Consider the following 26692-nt stretch of genomic DNA (forward strand, 5'->3'; position numbering starts at 1 on the left):
ATTTGGTCAAAATAGGCCCAAAGTGCCAACCAGGACCCAGATTTGGGTCAAAATAGGCCCAAAGTGCAAACCTGTGCCAAGATTTGGGTCAAAATAGGCCCAAAGTTCCAATCAGGGCCCAGATTCTGGTCAAAATAGCCTGAAATTGCCAACCAGGGCCCAGATTTGGGTCAAAATAGGCCCAAAGTGCCAACCAGGGCCCAGATTTGTGTCAAAATAGTCACAAAGTTCTAAGAAGGGCTCAAATTAGTGTGAAATTAGGCCCAAAGTGCAAACCTGGGCCCAGATTTGGGCCAAAATCGGCCCCAAGAGACAACCAGTGCTTGGATCTGGGCCAAAATTGGACCCGTGTGCCAAATCACACCAAAATTTAAGGCAAAAGGGGTCAAAAAGGGTCCAAGTGTGCCCAGGTCTGAGACCACACAAGACCCAAGAGCCAACCAGTGCCCAGGTTTGGGCCAAATGTCAACCAAAGGGGCAAAGTGTGACCAGGTTTGGGTCAAAATTGGACCAACGAGCCAACGAGTGCAAAGATTTAAGGCAAATCTGGACCAAGAGGGTCAAAGTGGGACCAGATCTGGGTCAGTACTGGCCCAACGTCCCCTGGGGAAGTTTCTCAGGGGGTTTGGGCTCCACGGGCACTTGGGTTCAGCACGCGTGTGTGGGTGCTGTGCAAGGGTGCTTGGGTGACGTGTGAAGGCTCCGGTTGCCGCGCGACGCGTGGCACCAAGGGCTTGAGCGCTGCCAGGCATCGCATCGCCGCCCGCCAACTCCCGTGGGTGCTGGCCGCAGCCACCCCAGGCGTCGCAGTCAACGCTATCAAGCGCAGTCAACCGAGTCCGTGCGGTCAACGCCGTCAGCCGCGTCAACGGAGTGCAGCCAGCTGAGTCAGCGCTGTCAACGCAGTCGACGCAGTCAAGCGAGGCGGTGCGGTCAACCCAGTCAACCGAGTCAACGCTGACAATTCGTCAAACAAGTCGATGTGGTTGACCGAGTCAACGCGGTCAACGCAGTCAACCGAGTCAACGCGGTCAACCGAGTCAACGCGGTCAACGTAGTCAACGCAGTCAACGCAGTCAACGCCGTCAACCAACTCAAGGCGGTCAACCGAGTCAACGCGGTCAACGCAGTCAACCAAGTCAACACAGTCAACGCAGTCAACCAAGTCAACGCCGTCAACCAACTCGATGCGGTCAACCGAGTCAACGCGGTCGACGCAGCCGGCGCAGGGTTTTTTCCTGCCTGCTCATGGGTGCGGCGCCACCGTGAGCACTTTTGGCGCAGTAGTAGGTGGCCGTGTCGTCGTCCCTGAGGCTGCTCATCTGCAGCGTGACCGTGCTCTGGCCGTTGTCCCTGGAGATGGTGAAGCGCCCCTTGACCGACGGCGCGTAGTAGGTGGTGCCACCACTGTAGCTGATACCCGCGACGTACTCGAGCCCCTTCCCGGGCGCCTGCCGCATCCATCCCATGCCGAAGCTGCCGAAGGTGAAGCCGGAGCCCTTGCAGACGAGGCGCAGGGACCCCCCGGGGGTCTGGAGACCCCCTCCGGACTCCGCCAGCTGCACGGCCGCCCGCAGCCCTGGGGGAGGAAGAAGGGCCGGGTTGAGTCTCCCGCTCCCGGCGTGGCGCCCACCCCTCCCCCCCCCCCCATCTCCGCGCCCCGGGGAGCGGGTCAGGGCGTCCTACCTGGGAGGGCGGCCAGGAGGAGGAGGAGGGTGGTGGCCACGGGGACGCCCATGGTGAGGAGATGCTGGGGGAGGTCGGGATGTGCCACCATGGGGGGCTCGGCGGCTCTTAAAGGCGCTGGGGGACGGTGATTTGCATGGGCGGCCCCTCCCCCCCGGGTTTTAATTGCAAATCTCTGCCGGGCCCTCGTTAGCCATCGTTAACCATCCCGGGGTGATTTCTTTAATTACAGGCCCCGCCGCGTGCTCGTTAAGCCGTGGGGGGTCCATTTCCCTAATTGCCAGCCCCGCTACGCGCCCGCCACAGCCGCTGGCACCCAACCGCTCGATTTAATTAAACGCCATTAACGTGTCTGAATGCCTTTAATTATTATTTATCGATTAATTATTTAATTGCGACGCCTCTAGGGAATTAACCGCTTGTCTACGGTTAATTATTTAATTGCCGCGCCGCCAGGGAATTAATCGCTCATTTATGGTTAATTATTTAATTGCCGCGCTGCCAGGGAATTCATCGCTCGTTTATGGTTAATTATTTAATTGCCGCGCTGCCAGGGAATTAATCGCTCGTTTATGGTTAATTATTTAATTGCAAGGTCTCTAGGGAATTAATCACTTGTTGATGATTAATTCTTTAATTGTCAGGCCTGTAGGCAATTTAATCGCAGGTGTACAATTAATTATTTAATTGCGATTCCCCTAGGGAATTAATCACTTTTTTATGATTAATTCTTTAATTGTCAGGCCTCTAGGCAATTTAATCGCAGGTGTACCATTAATTATTTAATTGCCGTGCCCCTAGGGAATTAATCACTTGTTTATGGCAAATTATTTCGTTGCCGTGCCTCTAGGGAATTAATTGCAGATGTACCATTAATTATTTAATTGTGATGCCTCCAGGGAATTAATCGCTTGTTTATGGGCAATTATTTAATTGCAGTGCCTCTAGGATTTAATCACCTTTTTATGATTAATTATTTAATTGCAATGCCTCTAGGGAATTAATCGCTTGTTTATGGGTAATTATTTAATTGCCGTGCCTCTAGGGAATTAATTACTTGTTTATGATTAATTATTTAATTGTCAGGCCTCTAGGGAGTTTAATCGCAGGTGCACCATTAATTATTTAATTGCAACGCCTCAAGGGAATTAATAGCTTCTTTATGGGTAATTATTTAATTGAGATGCCTCTATGGAATTAATCACTTGTTTATGGTTAATTATTTAATTGCCATGCCTCTAGGGAATTAATCACTTGTTTATGGCAAATTATTTATTTGAGCTGCCTCTAGGGAATTAATTGCAGATGTACCAGTAATTATTTAATTGCAATGCCTCTAGGGAATTAATCACTTGTTTATGGTTAATTATTTAATTGCAGTGGCTCTAGGGAATTAATTGCAGATGTACCATTAATTATTTAATTGTGATGCCTCCAGGGAATTAATCACTTGTTTATGATTAATTCTTTAACTGAGATGCCTCTATGGAATTAATAACTTGTTTATGGTTAATTATTTAATTGCCGTGCCCCTAGGGAATTAATCACTTGTTTATGGCAAATTATTTAATTGCAGTGCCTCTAGGGAATTAATTGCAGATGTACCATTAATTATTTAATTGTGATGCCTCCAGGCAATTAATCACTTGTTCATGGCCAATTATTTAATTACAGTGCCTCTAGGATTTAATCACTTGTTGATGATTAATTCTTTAATTGTCAGGCCTCTAGGGAATTAATCACAGGTGTACCATTAATTATTTAATTGTGATGCCTCTAGGCAATTAATCACGGAGGTACCATTAATTATTTAATTGCCCTGCCTCTAGGCAATTAATCACTTGTTTATGATTAATTATTTAATTGCAATGCCTCTAGGGAATTAATCACTCGTTTATGGGTAATTATTTAATTGAGATGCTTCTAGGGAATTAATTTCAGATGTACCATTAATTATTTAATTGCGATGCCTCCAGGGAATTAATCTCTTGTTTACTATTAATTATTTAATTGCAGTGCCTCCAGGCAATTAATCACTTGTTTATGGCCAATTATTTAATTGCAGTGCCTCTAGGATTTAATCACCTTTTTATGATTAATTATTTAATTGCAATGCCTCTAGGGAATTAATCACTTGTTTATGATTAATTATTTAATTGAGATGCCTCTCGGGAATTAATTGCAGATGAACCATTAATTATTTAATTGCAATGCCTCTAGGGAATTAATCACTTGTTTATGATTAATTCTTTAATTGCCGTGCCTCTAGGGAATTAATCGCAGGTGTACCATTAATTATTTAATTGCGACGCCTCTAGGGAATTAATCGCAGGTGTACCATTAATTATTTAATTGCAACTCCTCTAGGGAATTAATCGCTTGTTTATGATTAATTCTTTAATTGCAGTGCCTCTAGGGAATTAATCGCAGGTGCACCATTAATTATTTAATTGCGACGCCTCCAGGGAATTAATTGCTGCTGCTCATCGAGTTCATTCATTGCGCCCTCTGCAGGGCGCCCTCATGTTTTATTGACGGCCAATTAATTAATTGCAAGCTCTGCAGAGCACTAATTAATTATTTACGCTGGATTCTTTAATTGCAAGCTCTGCAGAGCACTAATTAATTATTTACTCTGGATTCTTTAATTGCAAGCTCTGCAGAGCACTAATTAATTATTTACTCTGGATTCTTTAATTGCGAGCTCTGCAGAGCACTGATTAATTATTTACTCTGGATTCTTTAATTGCGAGCTCTGCAGAGCACTAATTAATTATTTACTCTGGATTCTTTAATTGCGAGCTCTGCAGAGCACTAATTAATTATTTACTCTGGATTCTTTAATTGCGAGCTCTGCAGAGCACTAATTAATTATTTACTCTGGATTCTTTAATTGCGAGCTCTGCAGAGCACTAATTAATTATTTACTCTGGATTCTTTAATTGCGAGCTCTGCAGAGCACTAATTAATTATTTACTCTGGATTCTTTAATTGCAACCTCTGCAGAGCACTAATTAATTATTTACTCTGGATTCTTTAATTGCGAGCTCTGCAGAGCACTAATTAATTATTTACTCTGGATTCTTTAATTGCGAGCTCTGCAGAGCACTAATTAATTATTTACTCTGGATTCTTTAATTGCGAGCTCTGCAGAGCACTGATTAATTATTTACTCTGGATTCTTTAATTGCAAGCTCTGCAGAGCACTAATTAATTATTTACTCTGGATTCTTTAATTGCAAGCTCTGCAGAGCACTAATTAATTATTTACTCTGGATTCTTTAATTGCAAGCTCTGCAGAGCACTGATTAATTATTTACTCTGGATTCTTTAATTGCAAGCTCTGCAGAGCACTAATTAATTATTTACTCTGGATTCTTTAATTGCAACCTCTGCAGATCCTCGATCACTCGCTTTACAACGCATTAATTAATTGCAAGCTCTGCATTGCCCTGATTAATTATGTACACTGGATTAATTAAACGCAGTCCCTGCAGATCCCTGATCATTTTAATTGCACTGAGTTAATTAATCGCAAGCTCTGCAGTGCCTTGATTAATTATTTCCGCTGAATTAATTAACTGCAAGCCCCGCAGATCCCTGGTTAATTATTTACACTGAAATCTTTAATTGCGAGCTCTGCAGCCCGTATTAATTATTCACACCGAATTAATTAATCGCAAGCTCTCTCAGGCGCTGATCGCTGCGGGCTTAATTACTTAATTACACACCCCCCCCCGATGACGTCATCAGCGTTGTTCTGGGGTGGGAGCCAGGAAAGGGGGGAGGGGTGGCTTTCCCGCCCCTCCCCCACCGCCGCCACCCCCCTCCCCCCCGCCCTGGCGCCAGGAGTTTGGGGGGAAATGCTGGGATTTTGGGAAAAACGCTGGGGTTTGAGGATGCAGGGCAGGGATGCGGGGGCTCAGGGCAAGGATTTGGGGGAAAATAATGGGATTTGGGGAAAATACTGGGATTTTGGGATGCTGGGAAAGGATGTGTGCGCTCAGGGCAAGGATTTGGGGGGATAATACTGGGATTTTGGGGAAAATACTGGGATTTTGGGATGCTGGGAAAGGATGCCTGTGCTCAGGGCAAGGATTTGGGGGAAAATAATGGGATTTGGGGAAAATACTGGGATTTTGGGATGCTGGGAAAGGATGTTGATGGTCAGGGCAAGGATTTGGGGGAAGATGCTGGTATTTTGGGAAAATACGGGGATTTTGGGATGCCTGGGCCGAGATGCCTGGGCTCAGTGCAAGATTTGGGGGAAAACGCTGGGATTTTGGGATGCAGGCAGGGATGCCTGGGCTCAGCGCAAGATTTGGGGGAAGACACTGGGATTTTGGGCAAACACCGGGCTCAGCGCAAGGATTTGGGGGAAAATACGGGGATTTTGGGATGCCCGGCCCCGGTGCAAAGGTGCCTGCGGCCCAGGGTGGGTGCCGGAGCTGCCGGACCGGCATCCAGACGGCCTTGCTGGGGAGTCACAAGGGAATAATTTGGGCCAAAACCTGCAGAATTTGGGGGCTACAAAACGCGCTGTGCCTGGTGCAACGCGCCCGGGTCCCCGGGGGGAGGCGGCTCCGGCGCCAGGACACGGGGAGCTGCTGGGACGCGGCCACAGGGTTGGGACCACCAGCAGCACCGTCACCTCTGGCGCGGCAGTAGGTGGCCGTGTCGCCGTCCCTGAGGCTGCTCATCTGCAGCGTGACCGTGCTCTGGCCGTTGTCCCTGGAGATGGTGAAGCGCCCCTGGACCGACGGCGCGTAGTAGGTGCTGCCATCGTTGTCGATACCCGCGACCCACTCGAGCCCCTTCCCGGGCGCCTGCCGCACCCAGATCATGTCGACGCTGCCGAAGGTGAAGCCGGAGCCCTTGCAGACGAGGCGCAGGGACCCCCCGGGGTCTGGAGACCCCCTCCGGACTCCACCAGCTGTAGACCCTCACCCAGACCCTTCCCCCAAGCCCAGACCCCGCTGAGGGCTCTGGTGTCACCTTCGGCAGCTCCGGCATGGACTGGGCGCGGCAGGCGCCCGGGAAGGGGCTGGAGGCCGTCGCGGGTATCACCTACAATGGTGGTTGGACCGGCTACACGCCGTCGGTCCAGGGGCGCTTCACCATCTCCAGGGACAACGGCCAGAGCACGGTCACGCTGCAGATGAGCAGCCTCAGGGACGACGACACGGCCACCTACTACTGCGCCAAACGTGACGGTGGTTGCCCCAACTCCGGCGCCGAGCCCCGACCGTTGGCCCCAAACCATCAGTCGCTTTTGCCCCAAACGAAAGAGATGGTGGTGGAAGCACTCAGGTCTTCTTCTTCTTGGTCTTCTTCTCCTTCTTCTTGGTCTTCTTCTTCTTTTTGGTCTTGGTCTTCTTCTTCTTCTTCTTGTTGGTCTTCTTCTTCTTCTTCTTGTTGGTCTTCTTCTTCTTCTTCTTGTTGGTCTTCTTCTTCTCCTTCTCCTTCTTCTCCTTCTTCCTCCTGTTCCTCTCCGCCATCCCCATCCCACATTTCTAATGAGACACTGAAAGTTACAACGAAACAGCGAGAGTTTCCCATAAAACAATAATAAAGGTTAAGTGCTAAATAGAACAAAATAAAATAAAATTAATAAAAAATAGCGACAGAAAAGAAAATAATGGAAAATAAGAATAGAAGGTATTAAACAAAGTGAAATAAAATAAGCAAAATTGGTGATAGAAAAGAAAATAAGAATGGGAAATGAGAACAGAAGATACTAAATAAAATAAAATAAAATAATAAGAAATGGTGATAGAAAAGAAAATAATAACGGGAAATGAGAATAGAAGATGTTAAATAAAATAATGTGATAAAAAATGGTGATAGAAAAGAAAATAATAAGAATGGAAAATAAGAATAGAGGATACTAAATAAAATGAAATAATAAAAAATGGTGATAAAGAATAGAATGGAAAATGAGAATAGACAACAAGAAGATAAGAACAGGAAATGAAACACAGACTAATTCTCGAAAGTGATCGCGAATAATGACAGAAAATAATAACGGGAAACATCGCAACCTGCGAACGCTGGAAATGGGTGAAACGAATAAAATCGATAAAAAACACCCACCCACCCACCCGCGAGGCGCGACCCGCTGCTCCCGTCACGCCGCGGGGTATTTCGGGCGCGCAGGTGCCGCCGCCGCCGCCCCCCCCCCCTCCCCCCGCTCCCCTCCCCCACCCCCCCGGTTCCCAGCTCCCCCGCGCAGCTGCCGGCGCCCAAAATACCCAGGGGTGGTCCCGAACCCCCCGGCGGGGGGGGGGGGGGGGGGGCGCCGGGTCCGACCCCCCCCCCCCCCCCGGCACCTGGGTGTCAGCGTACGATTAAATCTATCGCCCTGATCCTTTTAATTAGCGCTAAAAAAAAATTAACTCTATTATTGCTAATAATTATTAAGCGTTTCGGGGCTTAAAACCGAATTCAGTCCCCGGCGCTCGGAGTTACAGCCCATAATTAGCTCGTTGGAGCCACTAATTAGGTGTATTAGGGCTAATGACTCAATGGCCCCCCCTTCCCCCTCCCCTCTGATTAAGGTTAATAATTAAGCGCAGGAGGGCGGGGGTCTGGGTACCCGGCGGGGATCCCGGCTCAGGGCACGGGGACGGTGCTGGGGGGGGGATGGTCACGGTCCGGGGCAAATGTTCAAGTTTTGGGGCAAATGGTCAAAGTTTGGTGGAAATGGTCAAGATTTTTGGGCAGAGATGGTCAAGGTTTGGGGCAAACGGTTGAGGTTTGAGGCAAACGGATGAGGTTTGGGGCAAACAGTCGAGATTTGGGGTAAATGGTCGAGATTTGGGGCAAATGGTTATGATTTGGGGCAAATCATCAAGGTTTTGGGCAAATTGGCAAGGTTTGGGGCAAATGGTCAAGGTTTGAGGGGAACAGCTGAGGTTTGGGGTAAATGGTCAAGGTTTGGGCAAATGTTCAAGTTTTGGGGCAAATGGTCAAGGTTTGGTGGAAATGGTCGAGATTGGGGGCAAATGTTCAAGTTTTGGGCAAATAGTCAAAGTTTGGTGGAAATGGTCAAGATTTTTGGGCAGATGGTCAAGGTTTGGGGCAATTGGTCAAGGTTTGGGGCAAATGGTCAAGATTTATGGCAGATGGTTGAGATTTGCAGCAAATCATCAAGGTTTTGGGCAGATGGTCAGGGTTTGGGGCAAATGGTCAAGGTTTTGGGCAAATAGTCAAAGTTTGGTGGACATGGTCAAGGTTTGGGGCAAATGGTGAAGGTTTGGGGCAAATGGTTGAGGTCTGGGACAAATCATCAAGGTTATGGGCAGCTGTTCAAGTTTTGGGGCAAATGGTCAAAGATTGGTAAAAATGGTCGAGACTGGGGGCAAATGGTCAAGTTTTGGGGCAAATGGTCAAGGTTTGGTGGAAATGGTCGAGACTGGGGGCAAATGGTCGAGGTTTGAGAGAATCAGGTCAAGGTTTGGGGCAAATGATGCAGGTTTTGGGCAAAGAGCTGAGGTCTGGGGTAAGGACCTGCTCTGGGTGGAGGAGTCAGGGGGAAAAGCGGGGACAACGCGCGGGCGGGACGTGGGCTGGCGCTGGGGTCGGGGCGGTGACCAGCGCGTTGGGGACACTCGTAGGTGCCGCCACCACCGCTGCCACCACCCGCGACGGCCTCCAGCCCCCTCCCGGGCGCCGGCCGCACCCAGTCCATGCCGGAGCTGCCGAAGGTGACACCAGAGCCCTCAGCGGGGTCTGGGCTTGGGGGAAGGGTCTGGGTGAGGGTCTACAGCTGGTGGAGTCCGGAGCGGGTCTCCAGACCCCGGGGGGTCCCTGCGCCTCGTCTGCAAGGGCTCCGGCTTCACCTTTGGCAGCTTCGACATGTTCTGGGCGCGGCAGGCGCCCGGGAAGGGGCTCGAGTACGTCGCGAGTATCAGCAGCGGTGGTGGCGGCACCTACTACGCGCCGTCGGTCCAGGGGCGCTTCACCATCTCCAGGGACAACGGCCAGAGCACGGTCACGCTGCAGATGAGCAGCCTCAGGGATGGCGACACGGCCACCTACTGCCGCGCCAGAGGCGCTGATGATGATGCTGATGAGATCGTCCCGACGGAACCCAGCCCGGGACCCCCAGCTTTGGTACCCCCAGGTCCTTGGCCCAACCACAACTGTTGGCCCCAAAGCCTGGTGTGATCCACCAACCCTTGGTCATGCCCAGCAACCCTTCGTCTTTGGTCCAGAAACTCAACCAGTTGCCCGGAACCTTGACCATTTCCACCCAACCGCACCTGGTTGTGCCCCAGGGCTTGGCCTTCTCCACCCAACCCTGACCACGGCCACCAAACATTGACCGTTGGTCCCACAGCTCAACCGTTTGCCGTGAACCTTGGCCATTTCCACCCAACCTCATCTGATTTTGCCCTAAACCTTGACCTTCTCCACCAAACCTTGACCATTTCCACCCAACCTCATGTGATTCTGACCCAAAACTTGACCTTCTCCACCAAACATTGACCTTCTCCACCAAACATTGACCATTTCCACCAGACACTGACCACCAGCCCAAACCTCAGCACTTTACCCCAGACCGTGACCCCGCGCACCGCGTCTGACACGTCCCCACCCAGCCCCATCCATTCCCGCCCCAAACCTCACCTGCTCCGGCCCCAGGCGGTGACTTGTTGCGCCCAACCTCCACCTCGGCCCCAGATCCCAACTGGGTGTGTCCCACATCTCCAGGCTTCGCCCAAGGGTCGGGTTTTTTGCCCCAAAACTCGTTTATTTGTGTCCAACGTGCCCCACCCACCACCAGCTCCACCACCACCAGCACCTTTGGCGCGGCAGTAGGTGGCCGTGTCGTCGTCCCTGAGGCTGCTCATCTGCAGCGTGACCGTGCTCTGGCCGTTGTCCCTGGAGATGCTGAAGCGCCCCTGGACCGACGGCGCGTAGAAGGTGCCGCCACCATTATTCCAAATACTCGCGACGAACTCGAGCCCCTTCCCGGGCACCGGCCGCGCCCAGAACGTTCCGTGGTGCCGACGGTGACGCTGGAGGCCTCACCAGGGTCCGGGCTCCACCTCTGCCCTCCCTGCGTCACCAGCGCCACCCCACCGCCCTCCTCCTCCTCCTGGCCGCCCTCCCAGGTAGGACGCCCTGACCCGCTCCCCGGGCGCGGAGATGGGGGGGGGGGGGGGGGAGGGGTGGGCGCCACGCCGGGAGCGGGAGACTCAACCCGGCCCTTCTTCCTCCCCCAGGGCTGCGGGCGGCCGTGCAGCTGGTGGAGTCCGGAGGGGGTCTCCAGACCCCGGGGGGTCCCTGCGCCTCGTCTGCAAGGGCTCCGGCTTCGACTTCGGCAGCTTCGGCATGGAGTGGGTGCGGCAGGCGCCCGGGAAGGGGCTCGAGTTCGTCGTGGGTATTTGGGATGATGGTGGTTGGACCAACTACGCGCCGTCGGTCAAGGGGCGCTTCACCATCTCCAGGGACAACGGCCAGAGCACGGTCACGCTGCAGATGAGCAGCCTCAGGGACGGCGACACGGCCACCTACTGCTGCGCCAAAGAGGCTGGTGGTGGTGGAGCTGGTGGTGGGACGCCGGCCCCATGACCCGAGATCCCCGCCCTGGGGCAGAACCAGGAGCATTTTGGTGTCAATCGTTGAGGTTTGGGGCCAGTGGTTGAGGTTTGTGGCCATGGCCAAGGTTTGGTGGAGATGGTCCAGGTTTGCGGTAAATAGTTGAGGTTTTGGGGGAGGGGTCCAGGTCTGTGGCACATTGTTTGGGTCCGGGGCTGGTGGTCAGTGTCTGGTGGAAATGGTCAAGGTTTAGTGGAGAAGGTCAAGTTTTGGGGTAAAACCAGGCGCGGTTGGGTGGAAATTGTCAAGGTTTGGGCCAACTGGTTGAGCTGTGGGACCAGTGGCCAAGGTCTGGTGGATCAGGCCCAGCTTTGGGGCCAGCGGGTGAGGTCGGGGCCATGGCCAAGGTCTGGTGGATCAGGCCCAGCTTTGGGGCCAGCGGGTGAGGTCGGTGCCATGGCCAAGGTCTGGTGGATCAGGCCCAGCTTTGGGGCCAGCGGGTGAGGTCGGTGCCATGGCCAAGGTCTGGTGGGTCAGGCCCAGCTTTGGGGCCAGCGGGTGAGGTCGGGGCCATGGCCAAGGTCTGGTGGATCAGGCCCAGCTTTGGGGCCAGCGGTTGAGGTCGGGGCCATGGCCAAGGTCTGGTGGATCAGGCCCAGCTTCGGGGCCAGCGGGTGAGGTCAGTGCCATGGCCAAGGTCTGGTGGGTCAGGCCCAGCTTTGGGGCCAGCGGGTGAGGTCGGGGCCATGGCCAAGGTCTGGTGGGTCAGGCCCAGCTTTGGGGCAGCGGTTGAGGTCGGGGCCAAGAGGCGGCGCCTGGGACCAAGGGCCGGGGCCGGGTGCAGGAGGTTGGGGCAGGTTTGGGGACGCGGCGTAGGGGGGTCGGGGCTCCGCGCCGCCGTCACGGACACCACCACCATCAGCACCTTTGGCGCAGCAGTAGGTGGCCGTGTCGCCGTCCCTGAGGCTGCTCATCTGCAGCGTGACCGTGCTCTGGCCGTTGTCCCTGGAGATGGTGAAGCGCCCCTTGACCGACGGCGCGTAGTAGGTGCCGCCACCACCGCTGCTGATACCCGCGACGTACTCGAGCCCCTTCCCGGGCGCCTGCCGCGCCCAGTCCATGCCGGAGCTGCCGAAGGTGACACCAGAGCCCTCAGCGGGGTCTGGGCTTGGGGGAAGGGTCTGGGTGAGGGTCTACAGCTGGTGGAGTCCGGAGGGGGTCTCCAGACCCCGGGGGGTCCCTGCGCCTCGTCTGCAAGGGCTCCGGCTTCGACTTCGGCAGCTTCGACATGTTCTGGGTGCGGCAGGCGCCCGGGAAGGGGCTGGAGTTCGTCGCGGGTATCAGCACCGGTGGTGGCACCACCAGGTACGCGCCGTCGGTCCAGGGGCGCTTCACCATCTCCAGGGACAACGGCCAGAGCACGGTCACGCTGCAGATGAGCAGCCTCAGGGACGACGACACGGCCACCTACTACTGCGCCAAAGAGGCTGGTGGTGGTGGAGCTGGTGGTGGGACGCCGGCCCCACGACCCGAGATCCCCGCCCTGGGGCAGAACCAGGAGCATTTTGGTGTCAATCGTTGAGGTTTGGGGCCAGTGGTTGAGGTTTGTGGCCCATGGCCAAGGTTTGGTGGAGATGGTCCAGGTTTGCGGTAAATAGTTGAGGTTTTGGGGGAGGGGTCCAGGTCTGTGGCACATTGTTTGGGTCCGGGGCTGGTGGTCAATGTCTGGTGGAAATGGACAAGGTTTGGTGGAGAAGGTCAAGTTTTGGGGTAAAACCAGGCGCGGTTGGGTGGAAATTGTCAAGGTTTGGGCCAACTGGTTGAGCTGTGGGACCAGTGGCCAAGGTCTGGTGGAGAATGTCCAGGTTTGGGGCCAAACCAGATGTGGGTCAGAGGAAATGGTCAAGGTCTGGGGCCAGCGGTTGAGGTTTGTGGCCCATGGCCAAGGTCTGGTGGATCAGGCCCAGCTTTGGGGCCAGCGGTTGAGGTCGGTGCCATGGCCAAGGTCTGGTGGGTCAGGCCCAGCTTTGGGGCCAGCGGGTGAGGTCGGTGCCATCGCCAAGGTCTGGTGGATCAGGCCCAGCTTTGGAGCCAGCGGTTGAGGTCGGGGCCATGGCCAAGGTCTGGTGGATCAGGCCCGGCTTTGGGGCCAGCGGGTGAGGTCGGGGCCATGGCCAAGGTCTGGTGGATCAGGCCCAGCTTTGGGGCCAGCGGGTGAGGTCGGGGCCATGGCCAAGGTCTGGTGGATCAGGCCCAGCTTTGGGGCCAGCGGTTGAGGTCGGTGCCATGGCCAAGGTCTGGTGGATCAGGCCCAGCTTTGGGGCCAGCGGTTGAGGTCGGTGCCATGGCCAAGGTCTGGTGGATCAGGCCCAGCTTTGGGGCCAGCGGGTGAGGTCGGGGCCATGGCCAAGGTCTGGTGGGTCAGGCCCAGCTTTGGGGCCAGCGGTTGAGGTCGGGGCCATGGCCAAGGTCTGGTGGATCAGGCCCAGCTTTGGGGCCAGCGGGTGAGGTCGGGGCCATGGCCAAGGTCTGGTGGATCAGGCCCAGCTTTGGGGCCAGCGGTTGAGGTCGGGGCCAAGAGGCGGCGCCTGGGACCAAGGGCCGGGGCCGGGTGCAGGAGGTTGGGGCAGGTTTGGGGACGCGGCGTAGGGGGGTCGGGGCTCCGCGCCGCCGTCACGGCCACCACCACCATAAGCATCTTTGGCGCAGTAGTAGGTGGCCGTGTCGCCGTCCCTGAGGCTGCTCATCTGCAGCGTGACCGTGCTCTGGCCGTTGTCCCTGGAGATGGTGAAGCGCCCCTGGACCGACGGCGCGTAGTAGGTGCTGCCATACTTGTTGATACCCGCGACGTACTCGAGCCCCTTCCCGGGCGCCTGCCGCACCCACTCCATGTCGACGCTGCCGAAGGTGAAGCCGGAGCCCTTGCAGACGAGGCGCAGGGACCCCCCGGGGTCTGGAGACCCCCTCCGGACTCCACCAGCTGCACGGCCGCCCGCAGCCCTGGGGGAGGAAGAAGGGCCGGGTTGAGTCTCCCGCTCCCGGCGTGGCGCCCACCCCTCCCCCCCCATCTCCGCGCCCGGGGAGCGGGTCAGGGCGTCCTACCTGGGAGGGCGGCCAGGAGGAGGAGGAGGGCGGTGGGGTGGCGCTGGTGGCGCAGGGAGGGCAGAGGTGGAGCCCGGACCCTGGTGAGGCCTCCAGCGTCACCGTCGGCAGCCACGGAACGTTCTGGGCGCGGCCGGTGCCCGGGAAGGGGCTCGAGTTCGTCGCGAGTATCAGCTACGATGGTGGTTGTGTTGTCAATTTGTTAAAGAGTTGAGATCAATTGATTTTATTGGTTTGATTATCTGATTTTATAGAGTTATTTTATAGAATAGAAATATAGGAGGATAAGAAATATTTTTAATGAGACTTATAGCGGCACAGTAAAAGTTTTTATGAGATCTTCTGTACGTCCCGTACCAAGGCTAGAAGAAGGGGCTGGAACCATTGTTAAAACTTAGGTAATAACTCTAGGGTTGAAAGGTTCCTTTGTACTTAACCAGTCTTCTGTACGCAGAGGTGTATTGAAATGTCAGAATATGAGATGAATGGGAACTGGGGAGAGTCGACTGGAACAGCTTGTAGGTGCCTGCCAAGAAACCGTGAACTTTAGTAAAAGGTAATTCCGGCAGGGGAGATCGCGACCACTGACTCACATACCACCTACCCAAATCGTACCCCAGACCCATTTCTAGACCTTTCTAAGCTTTACTGCGCAGAATCGGATATAGGAGGAGAGTATGTTAATGATCTACGGGAAATGTTATGGTTATGCATGAATACCTAATGAATATGTATGACCAGCTCTATATATGGTGTCTGAGTTTGGGGCCTGGCGTGCGTCGGCCGTGAGAGGACTCGCTCACGCCCCCGGCCGTCAATGAAGAAGTGTCACCTTGTCTGCATCACATCGGTGTCGGCAAGTGCCTCACTCCGAGATTTCGGTAACAGAAGTGGCCAAGGTCTGGTGGAGGAGGTCAAGGTCTGGTGGAGGAGGTCAAGGTTTGGTGGAGGAGGTCAAGGTTTGGGTGAAAACCAGATGAGTTTAGGTGGAAATGGCCAAGGTTTGGGCCAACTGGTTGAGCTGTGGGACCAGTGGCCAAAATCTGGTGGAGAATGTCAAGGTTTGGGTGAAAACCAGGCGCGGTTGGGTGGAAATGGCCAAGGTTCGGGGCTACTGGTTGAGCTGTGGGACCAGTGGCCAAGGTCTGGTGGAGAATGTCCAGGTTTGGGACCAAACCAGATGTGGGTCAGAGGAAATGGTCGAGGTGTGGGGACAATGGCCAAGGTTTGGGACATGTGGCCAAGCTTTGGTGGAGGTCAAGCCTTCAAGTCAAGTGAACGGAGATGGTGAAGCGCCCCTTGACCGACGGCGCGTAGTAGGTGTAGCCACCACCGCTGCTGATACTCGCGACGTACTCGAGCCCCTTCCCGGGCGCCTGCCGCACCCAGAACATGTCGTTGCTGCCGAAGGTGAAGCCGGAGCCCTTGCAGACGAGGCGCAGGGACCCCCCGGGGTCTGGAGACCCCCTCCGGACTCCACCAGCTGTAGACCCTCACGCAGACCCTTCCCCCAAGCCCAGACCCCGCTGAGGGCTCTGGTGTCACCTTCGGCAGCTCCGGCATGGGCTGGGTGCGGCAGGCGCCCGGGAGGGGGCTGGAGGCCGTCGCGGGTGGTGGCAGCGGTGGTGGCGGCACCTACGAGTGTCCCCAACGCGCTGGTCACCGCCCCGACCCCAGCGCCAGCCCACGTCCCGCCCGCGCGTTGTCCCCCGCTTTTCCCCCTGACTCCTCCACCCAGAGCAGGTCCTTACCCCAGACCTCAGCTCTTTGCCCAAAACCTGCATCATTTGCCCCAAACCTTGACCTCATTCTCTCAAACCTCGACCATTTGCCCCCAGTCTCGACCATTTCCACCAAACCTTGACCATTTGCCCCAAAACTTGACCATTTGCCCCCAGTCTCGACCATTTTTACCAATCTTTGACCATTTGCCCCAAAACTTGAACATCTGCCCATAACCTTGATGATTTGTCCCAGACCTCAACCATTTGCCCCAAACCTTCACCATTTGCCCCAAACCTTGACCATGTCCACCAAACTTTGACTATTTGCCCAAAACCTTGACCATTTGCCCCAAACCCTGACCATCTGCCCAAAACCTTGATGATTTGCTGCAAATCTCAACCATCTGCCATAAATCTTGAACATTTGCCCCAAACCTTGACCGTCTGCCCAAACCCTTGACCATTTGCCCCAAACCTTGACCATTTGCCCCAAATCTTGACCATTTGCCCCAAACCTTGACCATTTGCCCCAAATCTTGACCATCTGCCCAAAAATCTTGACCATTTCCACCAAACTTTGACTATTTGCCCAAAACTTGAACATTTGCCCCCAGTCTCGACCATTTCCACCAAACCTTGACCATTTGCCCCAAAACTTGAACATTTGCCCAAACCTTGACCATTTACCCCAAACCTCAGCTGTTCCCCTCAAACCTTGACCATTTGCCCCAAATCTCGACCATTTGCCCCAAACCTTGCCAATTTGCCCAAAACCTCGATGATTTGCCCCAAATCTCAACCATTTGCCCCAAATCTCAACCATTTCCACCAAACCTTGACCATTTGCCCCAAACCTTGCCAATTTGCCCAAAACCTTGATGATTTGCCCCAAATCTCAACCATTTGCCCCAAACCTTGACCATTTGCCCCAAATCTCGACCATTTGCCCCAAACCTCCAACTGTTCCCCTCAAACCTTGCCCACTTGCCCCCAACCTTGCCCATTTGCCCCAAACCTCGATGATTTACCCCAAACCTCGCCCGCTGCCCCCAGACCCTGACCATTCCCACCCACCCGCACCTGCTTTGCCCCGGACCGTGACCATCCCCCCCCCAGCACCGTCCCCGTGCCCTGAGCCGGGATCCCCGCCGGGTACCCAGACCCCCGCCCTCCTGCGCTTAATTATTAACCTTAATTAGAGGGGAGGGGGAAGGGGGGGCCATTGAATCGTTAGCCCTAATACACCTAATTAGTGGCTCCAACGAGCTAATTATGGGCTGTAACTCCGAGCGCCGGGGACTGAATTCGGTTTTAAGCCCCGAAACGCTTAATAATTATTAGCAATAATAGAGTTAATTTTTTTTTAGCGCTAATTAAAAGGATCAGGGCGATAGATTTAATCGTACGCTGACACCCAGGTGCCGGGGGGGGGGGGGAGGGTCGGACCCGGCGGCCCCCCCCCCCCCCCCCCCCCCGCCGGGGGGTTCGGGACCACCCCTGGGTATTTTGGGCGCCGGCAGCTGCGCGGGGGAGCTGGGAACCGGGGGGGTGGGGGAGGGGAGCGGGGGAGGGGGGGGGGCGGCGGCGGCGGCACCTGCGCGCCCGAAATACCCCGCGGCGTGACGGGAGCAGCGGGTCGCGCCTCGCGGGTGGGTGTTTTTTATCGATTTTATTCGTTTCACCCATTTCCAGCGTTCACGGGTTGCGATGTTTCCCGTTATTATTTTCTGTCATTATTCGCGATCACTTTCGATAATTATTCTGTATTTCATTTCCTGTTCTTATCTTCTTGTTGTCTATTCTCATTTTCCATTCTATTCTTTATCACCATTTTTTATTATTTCATTTTATTTAGTATCCTCTATTCTTATTTTCCATTCTTATTATTTTCTTTTCTATCACCATTTTTTATCACATTATTTTATTTAGCATCTTCTATTCTCATTTCCCGTTATTATTTTCTTTTCTATCACCATTTCTTATTATTTTATTTTATTTAGTATCTTCTGTTCTCATTTCCCATTCTTATTTTCTTTTCTATCACCAATTTTGCTTATTTTATTTCACTTTGTTTAATACCTTCTATTCTTATTTTCCATTATTTTCTTTTCTGTCGCTATTTTTTATTAATTTTATTTTATTTTGTTCTATTTAGCACTTAACCTTTATTATTGTTTTATGGGAAACTCTCGCTGTTTCGTTGTAACTTTCAGTGTCTCATTAGAAATGCGGGATGGGGATGGCGGAGAGGAACAGGAGGAAGAAGGAGGAGAAGGAGAAGGAGAAGGAGAAGACCAAGAAGAAGAAGAAGACCAACAAGAAGAAGAAGAAGAAGACCAAGAAGAAGAAGAAGACCAACAAGAAGAAGAAGAAGAAGACCAAGAAGAAGAAGAAGAAGAAGACCAAGACCAAAAAGAAGAAGAAGACCAACAAGAAGAAGAAGACCAAGAAGAAGAAGAAGAAGAAGACCAAGACCAAGAAGAAGAAGAAGACCAAGAAGAAGGAGAAGAAGACCAAGAAGAAGAAGACCTGAGTGCTTCCACCACCATCTCTTTCGTTTGGGGCAAAAGCGACTGATGGTTTGGGGCCAATGGTCGGGGCTCGGCGCCGGAGTTGGGGCAACCACCGTGAGCACTTTTGGCGCAGTAGTAGGCGGCCGCGTCGCCGTCCCTGAGGCTGCTCATCTGCAGCGTGACCGTGCTCTGGCCGTTGTCCCTGGAGATGGTGAAGCGCCCCTGGACCGACGGCGCGTACCAGGTGCTGCCATACTTGTTGATACCCGCGACGGCCTGCAGCCCCCTCCCGGGCGCCTGCCGCACCCAGTCCATGCCGGAGCTGCCGAAGGTGACACCAGAGCCCTCAGCGGGGTCTGGGCTTGGGGGAAGGGTCTGGGTGAGGGTCTACAGCTGGTGGAGTCCGGAGGGGGTCTCCAGACCCCGGGGGGTCCCTGCGCCTCGTCTGCAAGGGCTCCGGCTTCACCTTCGGCAGCTTCGGCATGGACTGGGCGCGGCAGGCGCCCGGGAAGGGGCTCGAGTGGGTCGCGGGTATCAACAAGTATGGTGGCACCTACTATGCGCCGTCGGTCCAGGGGCGCTTCACCATCTCCAGGGACAACGGCCAGAGCACGGTCACGCTGCAGATGAGCAGCCTCAGGGACGACGACACGGCCACCTACTACTGCGCCAGAGGCGCTGATGATGATGCTGATGAGATCGTCCCGCCGAACCCCGGCCCGGGACCCCCAACTTTGGTGCCCCCAGGTCCTTGGCCCAACCTCAACCGTTGCTCCCAAAGCCTGGCCTGATCCACCAACCCTTGGTCATGCCCTCCAACCCTTCGACTTTGGTCCAAAAACTCAACCAGTTGCCCCGAACCTTGACTGTTTCCACCCAACCACACCTGGTTGTGCCCCAGAGCTTGGCCTTCTCCACCCAACCCTGACCACGGCCACCAAACATTGACCGTTGGTCCCAGGACTCAACCAGTTGCCGTGAACCTTGACCATTTCCACCCAACCTCATCTGCTTTTGCCCCAAACCTTGACCTTCTCCACCAAACCTTGACCATTTCCACCAAACATTGACCATTTCCACCAGACACTGACCACCAGCCCCAAACCTCAACAGTTTACACCAAATGTGACCAGGAGCATCAAGTGTCACACGTCCCCACCCAGCCCCATCCATTCCCGCCCCAAACCTCACCCGCTCCGGCCCCAGGCGGTGACTCGTTGCGCCCAACCTCCACCTCGGCCCCAGATCCCAACTGGGTGTGTCCCACATATCCAGGCTTCGCCCAAGGGTCGGGTTTTTTGCCCCAAAACTCATCGATTTGCGTCCAACGTGCCCCACCCACCACCAGCACCACCATAACCACCATAAGCACCTCTGGCGCGGCAGTAGGTGGCCGTGTCGCCGTCCCTGAGGCTGCTCATCTGCAGCGTGACCGTGCTCTGGCCGTTGTCCCTGGAGATGCTGAAGCGCCCCTGGACCGACGGCGCGTAGAAGGTGCTGCCAAAGATGTTGATACCCGCGACGTCCAACCACCGTTGTTCTCGATACTCGCGACGAACTCGAGCCCCTTCCCGGGCACCGGCCGCGCCCAGAACGTTCCGTGGTGCCGACGGTGACGCTGGAGGCCTCACCAGGGTCCGGGCTCCACCTCTGCCCTCCCTGTGTCACCAGCGCCACCCCACCGCCCTCCTCCTCCTCCTGGCCACCCTCCCAGGTAGGACGCCCTGACCCGCTCCCCCGGGCGCGGAGATGGGGGGGGGGGGGGAGGGGTGGGCGCCGCGCCGGGAGCGGGAGACTCAACCCGGCCCTTCTTCCTCCCCCAGGGCTGCGGGCGGCCGTGCAGCTGGCGGAGTCCGGAGGGGGTCTCCAGACCCCCGGGGGGTCCCTGCGCCTCGTCTGCAAGGGCTCCGGCTTCACCTTCGGCAGCTTCGACATGTTCTGGGCGCGGCAGGCGCCCGGGAAGGGGCTGGAGTACGTCGCGGGTATTTGGGATGATGGTGGTTGGACCAACTACGCGCCGTCGGTCAAGGGGCGCTTCACCATCTCCAGGGACAACGGCCAGAGCACGGTCACGCTGCAGATGAGCAGCCTCAGGGACGACGACACGGCCACCTACTACTGCGCCAAAGGTGCTGATGGTGGTGGAGCTGGTGGTGGGACGCCGGCCCCACGACCCGAGATCCCCGCCCTGGGGCAGAACCAGGAGCATTTTGGTGTCAATCGTTGAGGTTTGGGGCCAGTGGTTGAGGTTTGTGGCCATGGCCAAGGTTTGGTGGAGATGGTCCAGGTTTGCGGTAAATAGTTGAGGTTTTGGGGGAGGGGTCCAGGTCTGTGGCACATTGTTTGGGTCCGGGGCTGGTGGTCAATATCTGGTGGAAATGGACAAGGTTTGGTTGAGTAGTCCAAGCTTTGGGGCAAAACCAGGCGCGGTTGGGTGGAAATGGCCAAGGTTCATGGCAACTGGTTGAGCTGTGGGACCAGTGGCCAAGGCCTGGTGGAGAATGTCCAGGTTTGGGGCCAAACTAGATGTGGGTCAGAGGAAATGGTCAAGGTCTGGGGCCAGCGGTTCACGTTTGTGGCCCATGGCCAAGGTCTGGTGGATCAGGCCCAGCTTTGGGGCCAGCGGGTGAGGTCGGGGCCATGGCCAAGGTCTGGTGGGTCAGGCCCAGCTTTGGGGCCAGCGGTTGAGGTCGGGGCCATGGCCAAGGTCTGGTGGGTCAGGCCCAGCTTTGGGGCCAGCGGGTGAGGTCGGGGCCAAGAGGCGGCGCCTGGGACCAAGGGCCGGGGCCGGGTGCAGGAGGTTGGGGCAGGTTTGGGGACGCGGCGTAGGGGGGTCGGGGCTCCGCGCCGCCGTCACGGCCACCACCACCATCAGCACGTTTGGCGCAGCAGTAGGTGGCCGTGTCGCCGTCCCTGAGGCTGCTCATCTGCAGCGTGACCGTGCTCTGGCCGTTGTCCCTGGAGATGGTGAAGCGCCCCTGGACCGACGGCGCGTACCAGGTGCTGCCATACTTGTTGATACTCGCGACGAACTCCAGCCCCTTCCCGGGCGCCTGCCGCGCCCACTCCATGCCGAAGCTGCCGAAGGTGAAGCCGGAGCCCTTGCAGACGAGGCGCAGGGACCCCCCGGGGTCTGGAGACCCCCTCCGGACTCCACCAGCTGCAGACCCTCACCCAGACCCTTCCCCCAAGCCCAGACCCCACTGAGGCCTCCAGCGTCACCGTCGGCACCACGGAACGTTCTGGGTGCGGCCGGTGCCCGGGAAGGGGCTCGAGTTCGTCGCGGGTATCGAGTACAATGGTGGTTGGACCTACTACGCGCCGTCGGTCCAGGGGCGCTTCACCATCTCCAGGGACAACGGCCAGAGCACGGTCACGCTGCAGATGAGCAGCCTCAGGGACGGCGACACGGCCACCTACTGCCGCGCCAAAGATGTTTATGCTGGTTATGGTGGTGGTGGTGGTGCTGGTGGTGGGTGGGGCACGTTGGATGCAAATAAACGAGTTTTGGGGCAAAAAACCCGACCCTTGGGCGAAGCCTGGAGATGTGGGACACACCCAGTTGGGATCTGGGGCCGAGGTGGAGGTTGGGCGCAACGAGTCACCGCCTGGGGCCGGAGCGGGTGAGGTTTGGGGCGGGGATGGATGGGGCTGGGTGGGGACGTGTCAGACGTGGTGCGCGGGGTCATGGTCTGGGGTAAAGTGCTGAGGTTTGGGGCTGGTGGTCAGTGTCTGCTGGAAATGGCCAAGGTTTGGTGGAGAAGGTCAAGGTTTGGTGGAGAAGGTCAAGGTTTGGGTCAGAATCAGATGAGGTTGGGTGGAAATGGTCAAGGTTCACGGCAAACGGTTGAGTTGTGGGACCAACGGTCAATGTTTGGTGGCCGTGGTCAGGGTTGGGTGGAGAAGGCCAAGCTCTGGGGCACAACCAGGTGTGGTTGGGTGGAAACGGTCAAAGTTCGGGGCAACTGGTTGAGTTTCTGGACCAAAGACGAAGGGTTGGGTGGGCATGACCAAGGGTTGGTGGAGAAGGTCAAGCTTTTGGGCCAACGGTTGTGGTTGGGCCAAGGACCTGGGGGCACCAAAGTTGGAGGTCCCGGGCTGGGGTCTGGCGGGACGATCTCATCAGCATCATCATCAGCGCCTCTGGCGCGGCAGTAGGTGGCCGTGTCGTCGTCCCTGAGGCTGCTCATCTGCAGCGTGACCGTGCTCTGGCCGTTGTCCCTGGAGATGCTGAAGCGCCCCTGGACCGACGGCGTGTACTCGGTGTAGCCACCATCGTTCTCGATACCCGTGACGAACTCCAGCCCCTTCCCGGGCACCGGCCGCACCCAGAACGTTCCGGAGCTGCTGAAGGTGACACCAGAGCCCTCAGCGGGGTCTGGGCTTGGGGGAAGGGTCTGGGTGAGGGTCTACAGCTGGTGGAGTCCGGAGGGGGTCTCCAGACCCCGGGGGGTCCCTGCGCCTCGTCTGCAAGGGCTCCGGCTTCACCTTCGGCAGCTTCGCCATGGAGTGGGCGCGGCAGGCGCCCGGGAAGGGGCTCGAGTACGTCGCGAGTATCAGCAGCGGTGGTGGCTACACCTACTACGCGCCGTCGGTCAAGGGGCGCTTCACCATCACCGTTCACTTGGCTTGAAGGCTTGACCTCCACCAAAGCTTGGCCATTTTCCCAAACCTTGACCATTTCCACCAAACCTTGACCATTGGCCCCACACCTTCACCATTTCCACCAAACCTTGACCATTGGCCCCAATCCTTGACCATTTCCACCAAACCTTGACCATTGGCCCCAAACCTTCACCATTTCCACCAAACCTTGACCATTGGCCCCAAACCTTCACCATTTCCACCAAACCTCGACCATTTCCACCAAACCTTGACCATTGGCCCCAATCCTTGACCATTTCCACCACACCTCGACCATTGGCCCCAAACCTTGACCGCTGCCCTCAGACCTCCACCGTTTTCCAGGATCCCCGACCATTCCCACCAAATCTCATCCGGTTTTGCCCAAGCCTTGACCTTTTCCACCAGGCCTCGACCCCTTACCGTTAGCCTCAACCGTCACCGCGCCAATTCCCAACCGTTTGCCACGAGCTTCCACCGTTTTTGCCCCAAACTTCATCCATTTGCCCCAAACCTCGTCCATTTGCCCCAAACCTCGTCCATTTGCCCCAAATATCAAGGGTTTTCCCCCAGATCTCAACCGGTTTTGCCCCAAACTCAACCCTTGGCCGCACACGTTGACCGCTTTTGCCCCAAACCTTCTTCTCTTACACCAAAACTCGACCGTTTGCGCCAAGTCTGGACCGTTCGTTCCACAGTTCCCAACAGTTTGCCCCAAGACTCGAACATTTGCCCCAAATTTCAACCGTTTTCGCTCAAAACTTGACATTTTGCCCCGTACCTCACGCATTTGCCGCAAAATTTGACTGGTTTTGCCCCAAACGTTGACCGTTTGCACGGAGTCTCGACTGGTTTTGCCACAAAACTTGTCCTTTTGCCCCAAATCTGGGCTCTTTGCCCCAAAGCGCAAACTTTTTCCCCAAAACTGAAGCATCAGCCTCAAATTTCAACGTTTTTGCCCAAATCTCGATGTTTTTTGCCCAAATCTCGACTGGTTTTCGCCCAAAACTTGACCCATCCCATCATCCTCCCAATGCTCCAAGCCCAGAAACCTGCTGGGTACCCGGACCCTAATACACTTAATTATTAGTTAAATCATAATTAATTTTATTAATTATTAATAATAACCACCATTAAATAAGAGGGTCTTGGGGATTAATTTAATTATTAGCCCTAATATACTTAATTATTAACACTAATGGACCTGATTATTAGCCGTAATGTTGGAGGCACAAGGGATAAATTTAATTATTAGCCCTAAAACACTTAATCATTAACCCTAATGGGCCTGATTATTAGCCACAAAGTTGGAGGGACGGGGGAATAAATTTAATTATTAGCCCTAATATACTTAAGCGTTAACCCTCACGGGCCTGATTATTAGCCATGAAGTTGGAGACATGGGAAATAAATGTAATTATTATTGCTAACACACTTAATTATTAACGCTAATGGGCCTGATTATTACCTGTAAAGCTGGAGGGATGGAGAATAAATCTAATTATCAGCCCAAAGGACTTAATTATCAGCCCTCATTTAGGCAGGACGGCAGATCAATGGACCTATGAGGCCTCAGAGAGTTAATTATTAGCCCCAACAGGCCTAATTATTAGCCCTCATTTAGGGTGGCCTGGGGGTGAAATTAATTACCAGCCCCAACAAGCCTAATTATTAGCCCTCATTTAGGGTGCCCTGGGGGTGAAATTAATTATTAGCCCCAACAGGCCTAATTATTAGCCCTCATTTAGGGTGGCTGGGGGGGTGGGTGTTTGTGAAATTAATTATTAGCCCCAATAGGCCTAATTATTAGCCCTCATTTAGGGTGGCTGGGGGGGTTGAAATTAATTATTAGCCCCAATAGGCCTAATTATTAGCCCTCATTTAGGGTGGCTGGGGGGGGTTGAAATTAATTATTAGCCCCAATAGGCCTAATTATTAGCCCTCATTTAGGGTGCCCTGGGGGTGAAATTAATTATCAGCCCCAACAGGCCTAATTATTAGCCCTCATTTAGGGTGGTCTGGGGGTGAAATTAATTACAAGCCCCAACAGGCCTAATTATTAGCCCTCATTTAGGGTGGCCTGGGAGTGAATTTAATTACAATCCCTAACAGGCCTAATTATTAGCCCTCATTTAAGATGGCCTGGGGGTGAAATTAATTATCAGCCCCAACAAGCCTAATTATTAGCCCTCATTTAGGGTGGCTGGGGGGTGGGTTGTTTGTGAAATTAATTATTAGCCCCCAAAAGGCCTAATTATTAGCCCTCATTTAGGGTGGCCTGGGGGTGAAATTAATTACAAGCCCCAACAGGCCTAATTATTAGCCCTCATTTAGGGTGGCCTGGGGTGAAATTAATTACAAGCCCCAACAGGCCTAATTATTAGCCCTCATTTAGGGTGGCTGGGGGGGGTGGGTGTTTGTGAAATTAATTATTAGCCCACACAGGCCTAATTATTAGCCCTCATTTAGGGTGGCCTGAGGGAGAAATTAATTACAAGGCCTAACAGGCCTAATTATTAGCCATAATTTAGGGTGGCCTGGGGGTGAAATTAATTACAATCCCCAACAGGCCTAATTATTAGCCCCCATTTAAGGTGCCCTGGGGGTGAAATTAGTTATCAGCCCCAACAGGCCTAATTATTAGCCCTCATTTAGGGTGGCCTGGGGGGTGAAATTAATTATCAGCCCCAACAGGCCTAATTATTAGCCCTCATTTAGGGTGGCCTGGGGTGAAATTAATTACAGGCCCCAACAGGCCTAATTATTAGCCCTCATTTAGGGTGGCCTGGGGGAGAAATTAATTATTAGCCCCAACAGGCCTAATTATTAGCCCTCATTTAGGGTGGCTGGGGGGGTGGGTGTTTGTGAAATTAATTATTAGCCCACACAGGCCTAATTATTAGCCCTCATTTAGGGTGGCTGGGGGGGTGGGTGTTTGTGAAATTAATTATCAGCCCCAACAGGCCTAATTATTAGCCCTCATTTAGGGTGGCTGGGGGAGTTTGAAATTAATTACAAGGCCCAACAGGCCTAATTATTAGCCATAATTTAGGGTGCCCTGGGGGTGAAATTAATTACAGGCCCCAACAGGCCTAATTATTAGCCCCCATTTAGGGTGGCTGGGGGGGTGTAAAATTAATTACAGGCCCCAACAGGCCTAATTATTAGCCCCCATTTATTGGGGATGGGAAATAAATTTAATCAAGAGCCCCAACAAACTGAATGATCGCTGCAATTCGGGGCGCGGGGAATTCCGTTCGGCTTTAGGCCGCCAGGTGCTTAATTACAGTCGCACCAGACGGGGGTTTCAGCCCTAATTAGGCGACAAGCTTAATTAACCCCCAGGCGCAGGTGCCGAGAGCAGCAGCTGCGAGGCCTAGGCCGAAACGGGGGGGAAAAGGCCATTTTGGGGGTTTCGGGCCCGGTAACGGGTATTTTTGGCGGCGGCAGGAAAACCCCGTCGGTCGCAGCGGCGGCGGCGGGAAACACCTGCCCTGC

General features: G+C 54.5%; 1 protein-coding gene and 3 gene segments (V, D, J or C); 2 read left to right on the top strand and 2 right to left on the bottom strand.

Annotated features, from left to right (window-relative positions):
• Positions 1–865: 865 nt before the first annotated feature.
• Positions 866–1775, bottom strand: LOC121082337. Its single transcript, XM_040581679.1, has 3 exons — positions 1687–1775; positions 1257–1579; positions 866–1183 (listed from the first exon to the last, which is right to left on the bottom strand). The coding sequence occupies exons 1-3, from the start codon at positions 1736–1738 to the stop codon at positions 866–868; spliced, it is 693 nt and encodes a 230-aa protein (XP_040437613.1). The 5' UTR covers positions 1739–1775.
• A 4270-nt stretch (positions 1776–6045) lies between these two features.
• Positions 6046–6699, bottom strand: LOC121082338. The segment is given in 3 exon segments: positions 6046–6162; positions 6323–6640; positions 6682–6699. Coding segments are annotated over 3 exon segments (453 nt in total).
• A 5652-nt stretch (positions 6700–12351) lies between these two features.
• On the top strand, positions 12352–12814 carry LOC121082339. The segment is given in 2 exon segments: positions 12352–12369; positions 12411–12814. Coding segments are annotated over 2 exon segments (422 nt in total).
• A 7263-nt stretch (positions 12815–20077) lies between these two features.
• LOC121082340 lies at positions 20078–20798 on the top strand. The segment is given in 2 exon segments: positions 20078–20206; positions 20286–20798. Coding segments are annotated over 2 exon segments (642 nt in total).
• Positions 20799–26692: the final 5894 nt, after the last annotated feature.

Source organism: Falco naumanni, unplaced genomic scaffold (genome assembly GCF_017639655.2).
Source record: "Falco naumanni isolate bFalNau1 unplaced genomic scaffold, bFalNau1.pat scaffold_73_arrow_pat_ctg1, whole genome shotgun sequence".
Taxonomy (NCBI): Eukaryota; Metazoa; Chordata; class Aves; order Falconiformes; family Falconidae; genus Falco; species Falco naumanni.

Excerpts from the sequence above, each read along its gene's own strand:
- LOC121082337 (XM_040581679.1), bottom strand. The coding sequence starts at position 1,738 with ATGGGCGTCCCCGTGGCCACCACCCTCCTCCTCCTCCTGGCCGCCCTC. Across the intron at positions 1,580-1,686 it reads CCTCCTGGCCGCCCTCCCAG|GGCTGCGGGCGGCCGTGCAG; the intron begins GTAGGACGCCCT and ends TTCCTCCCCCAG. Across the intron at positions 1,184-1,256 it reads AAAGTGCTCACGGTGGCGCC|TTGGTTGACGGCGTTGACTT; the intron begins GCACCCATGAGC and ends GACCGCATCGAG.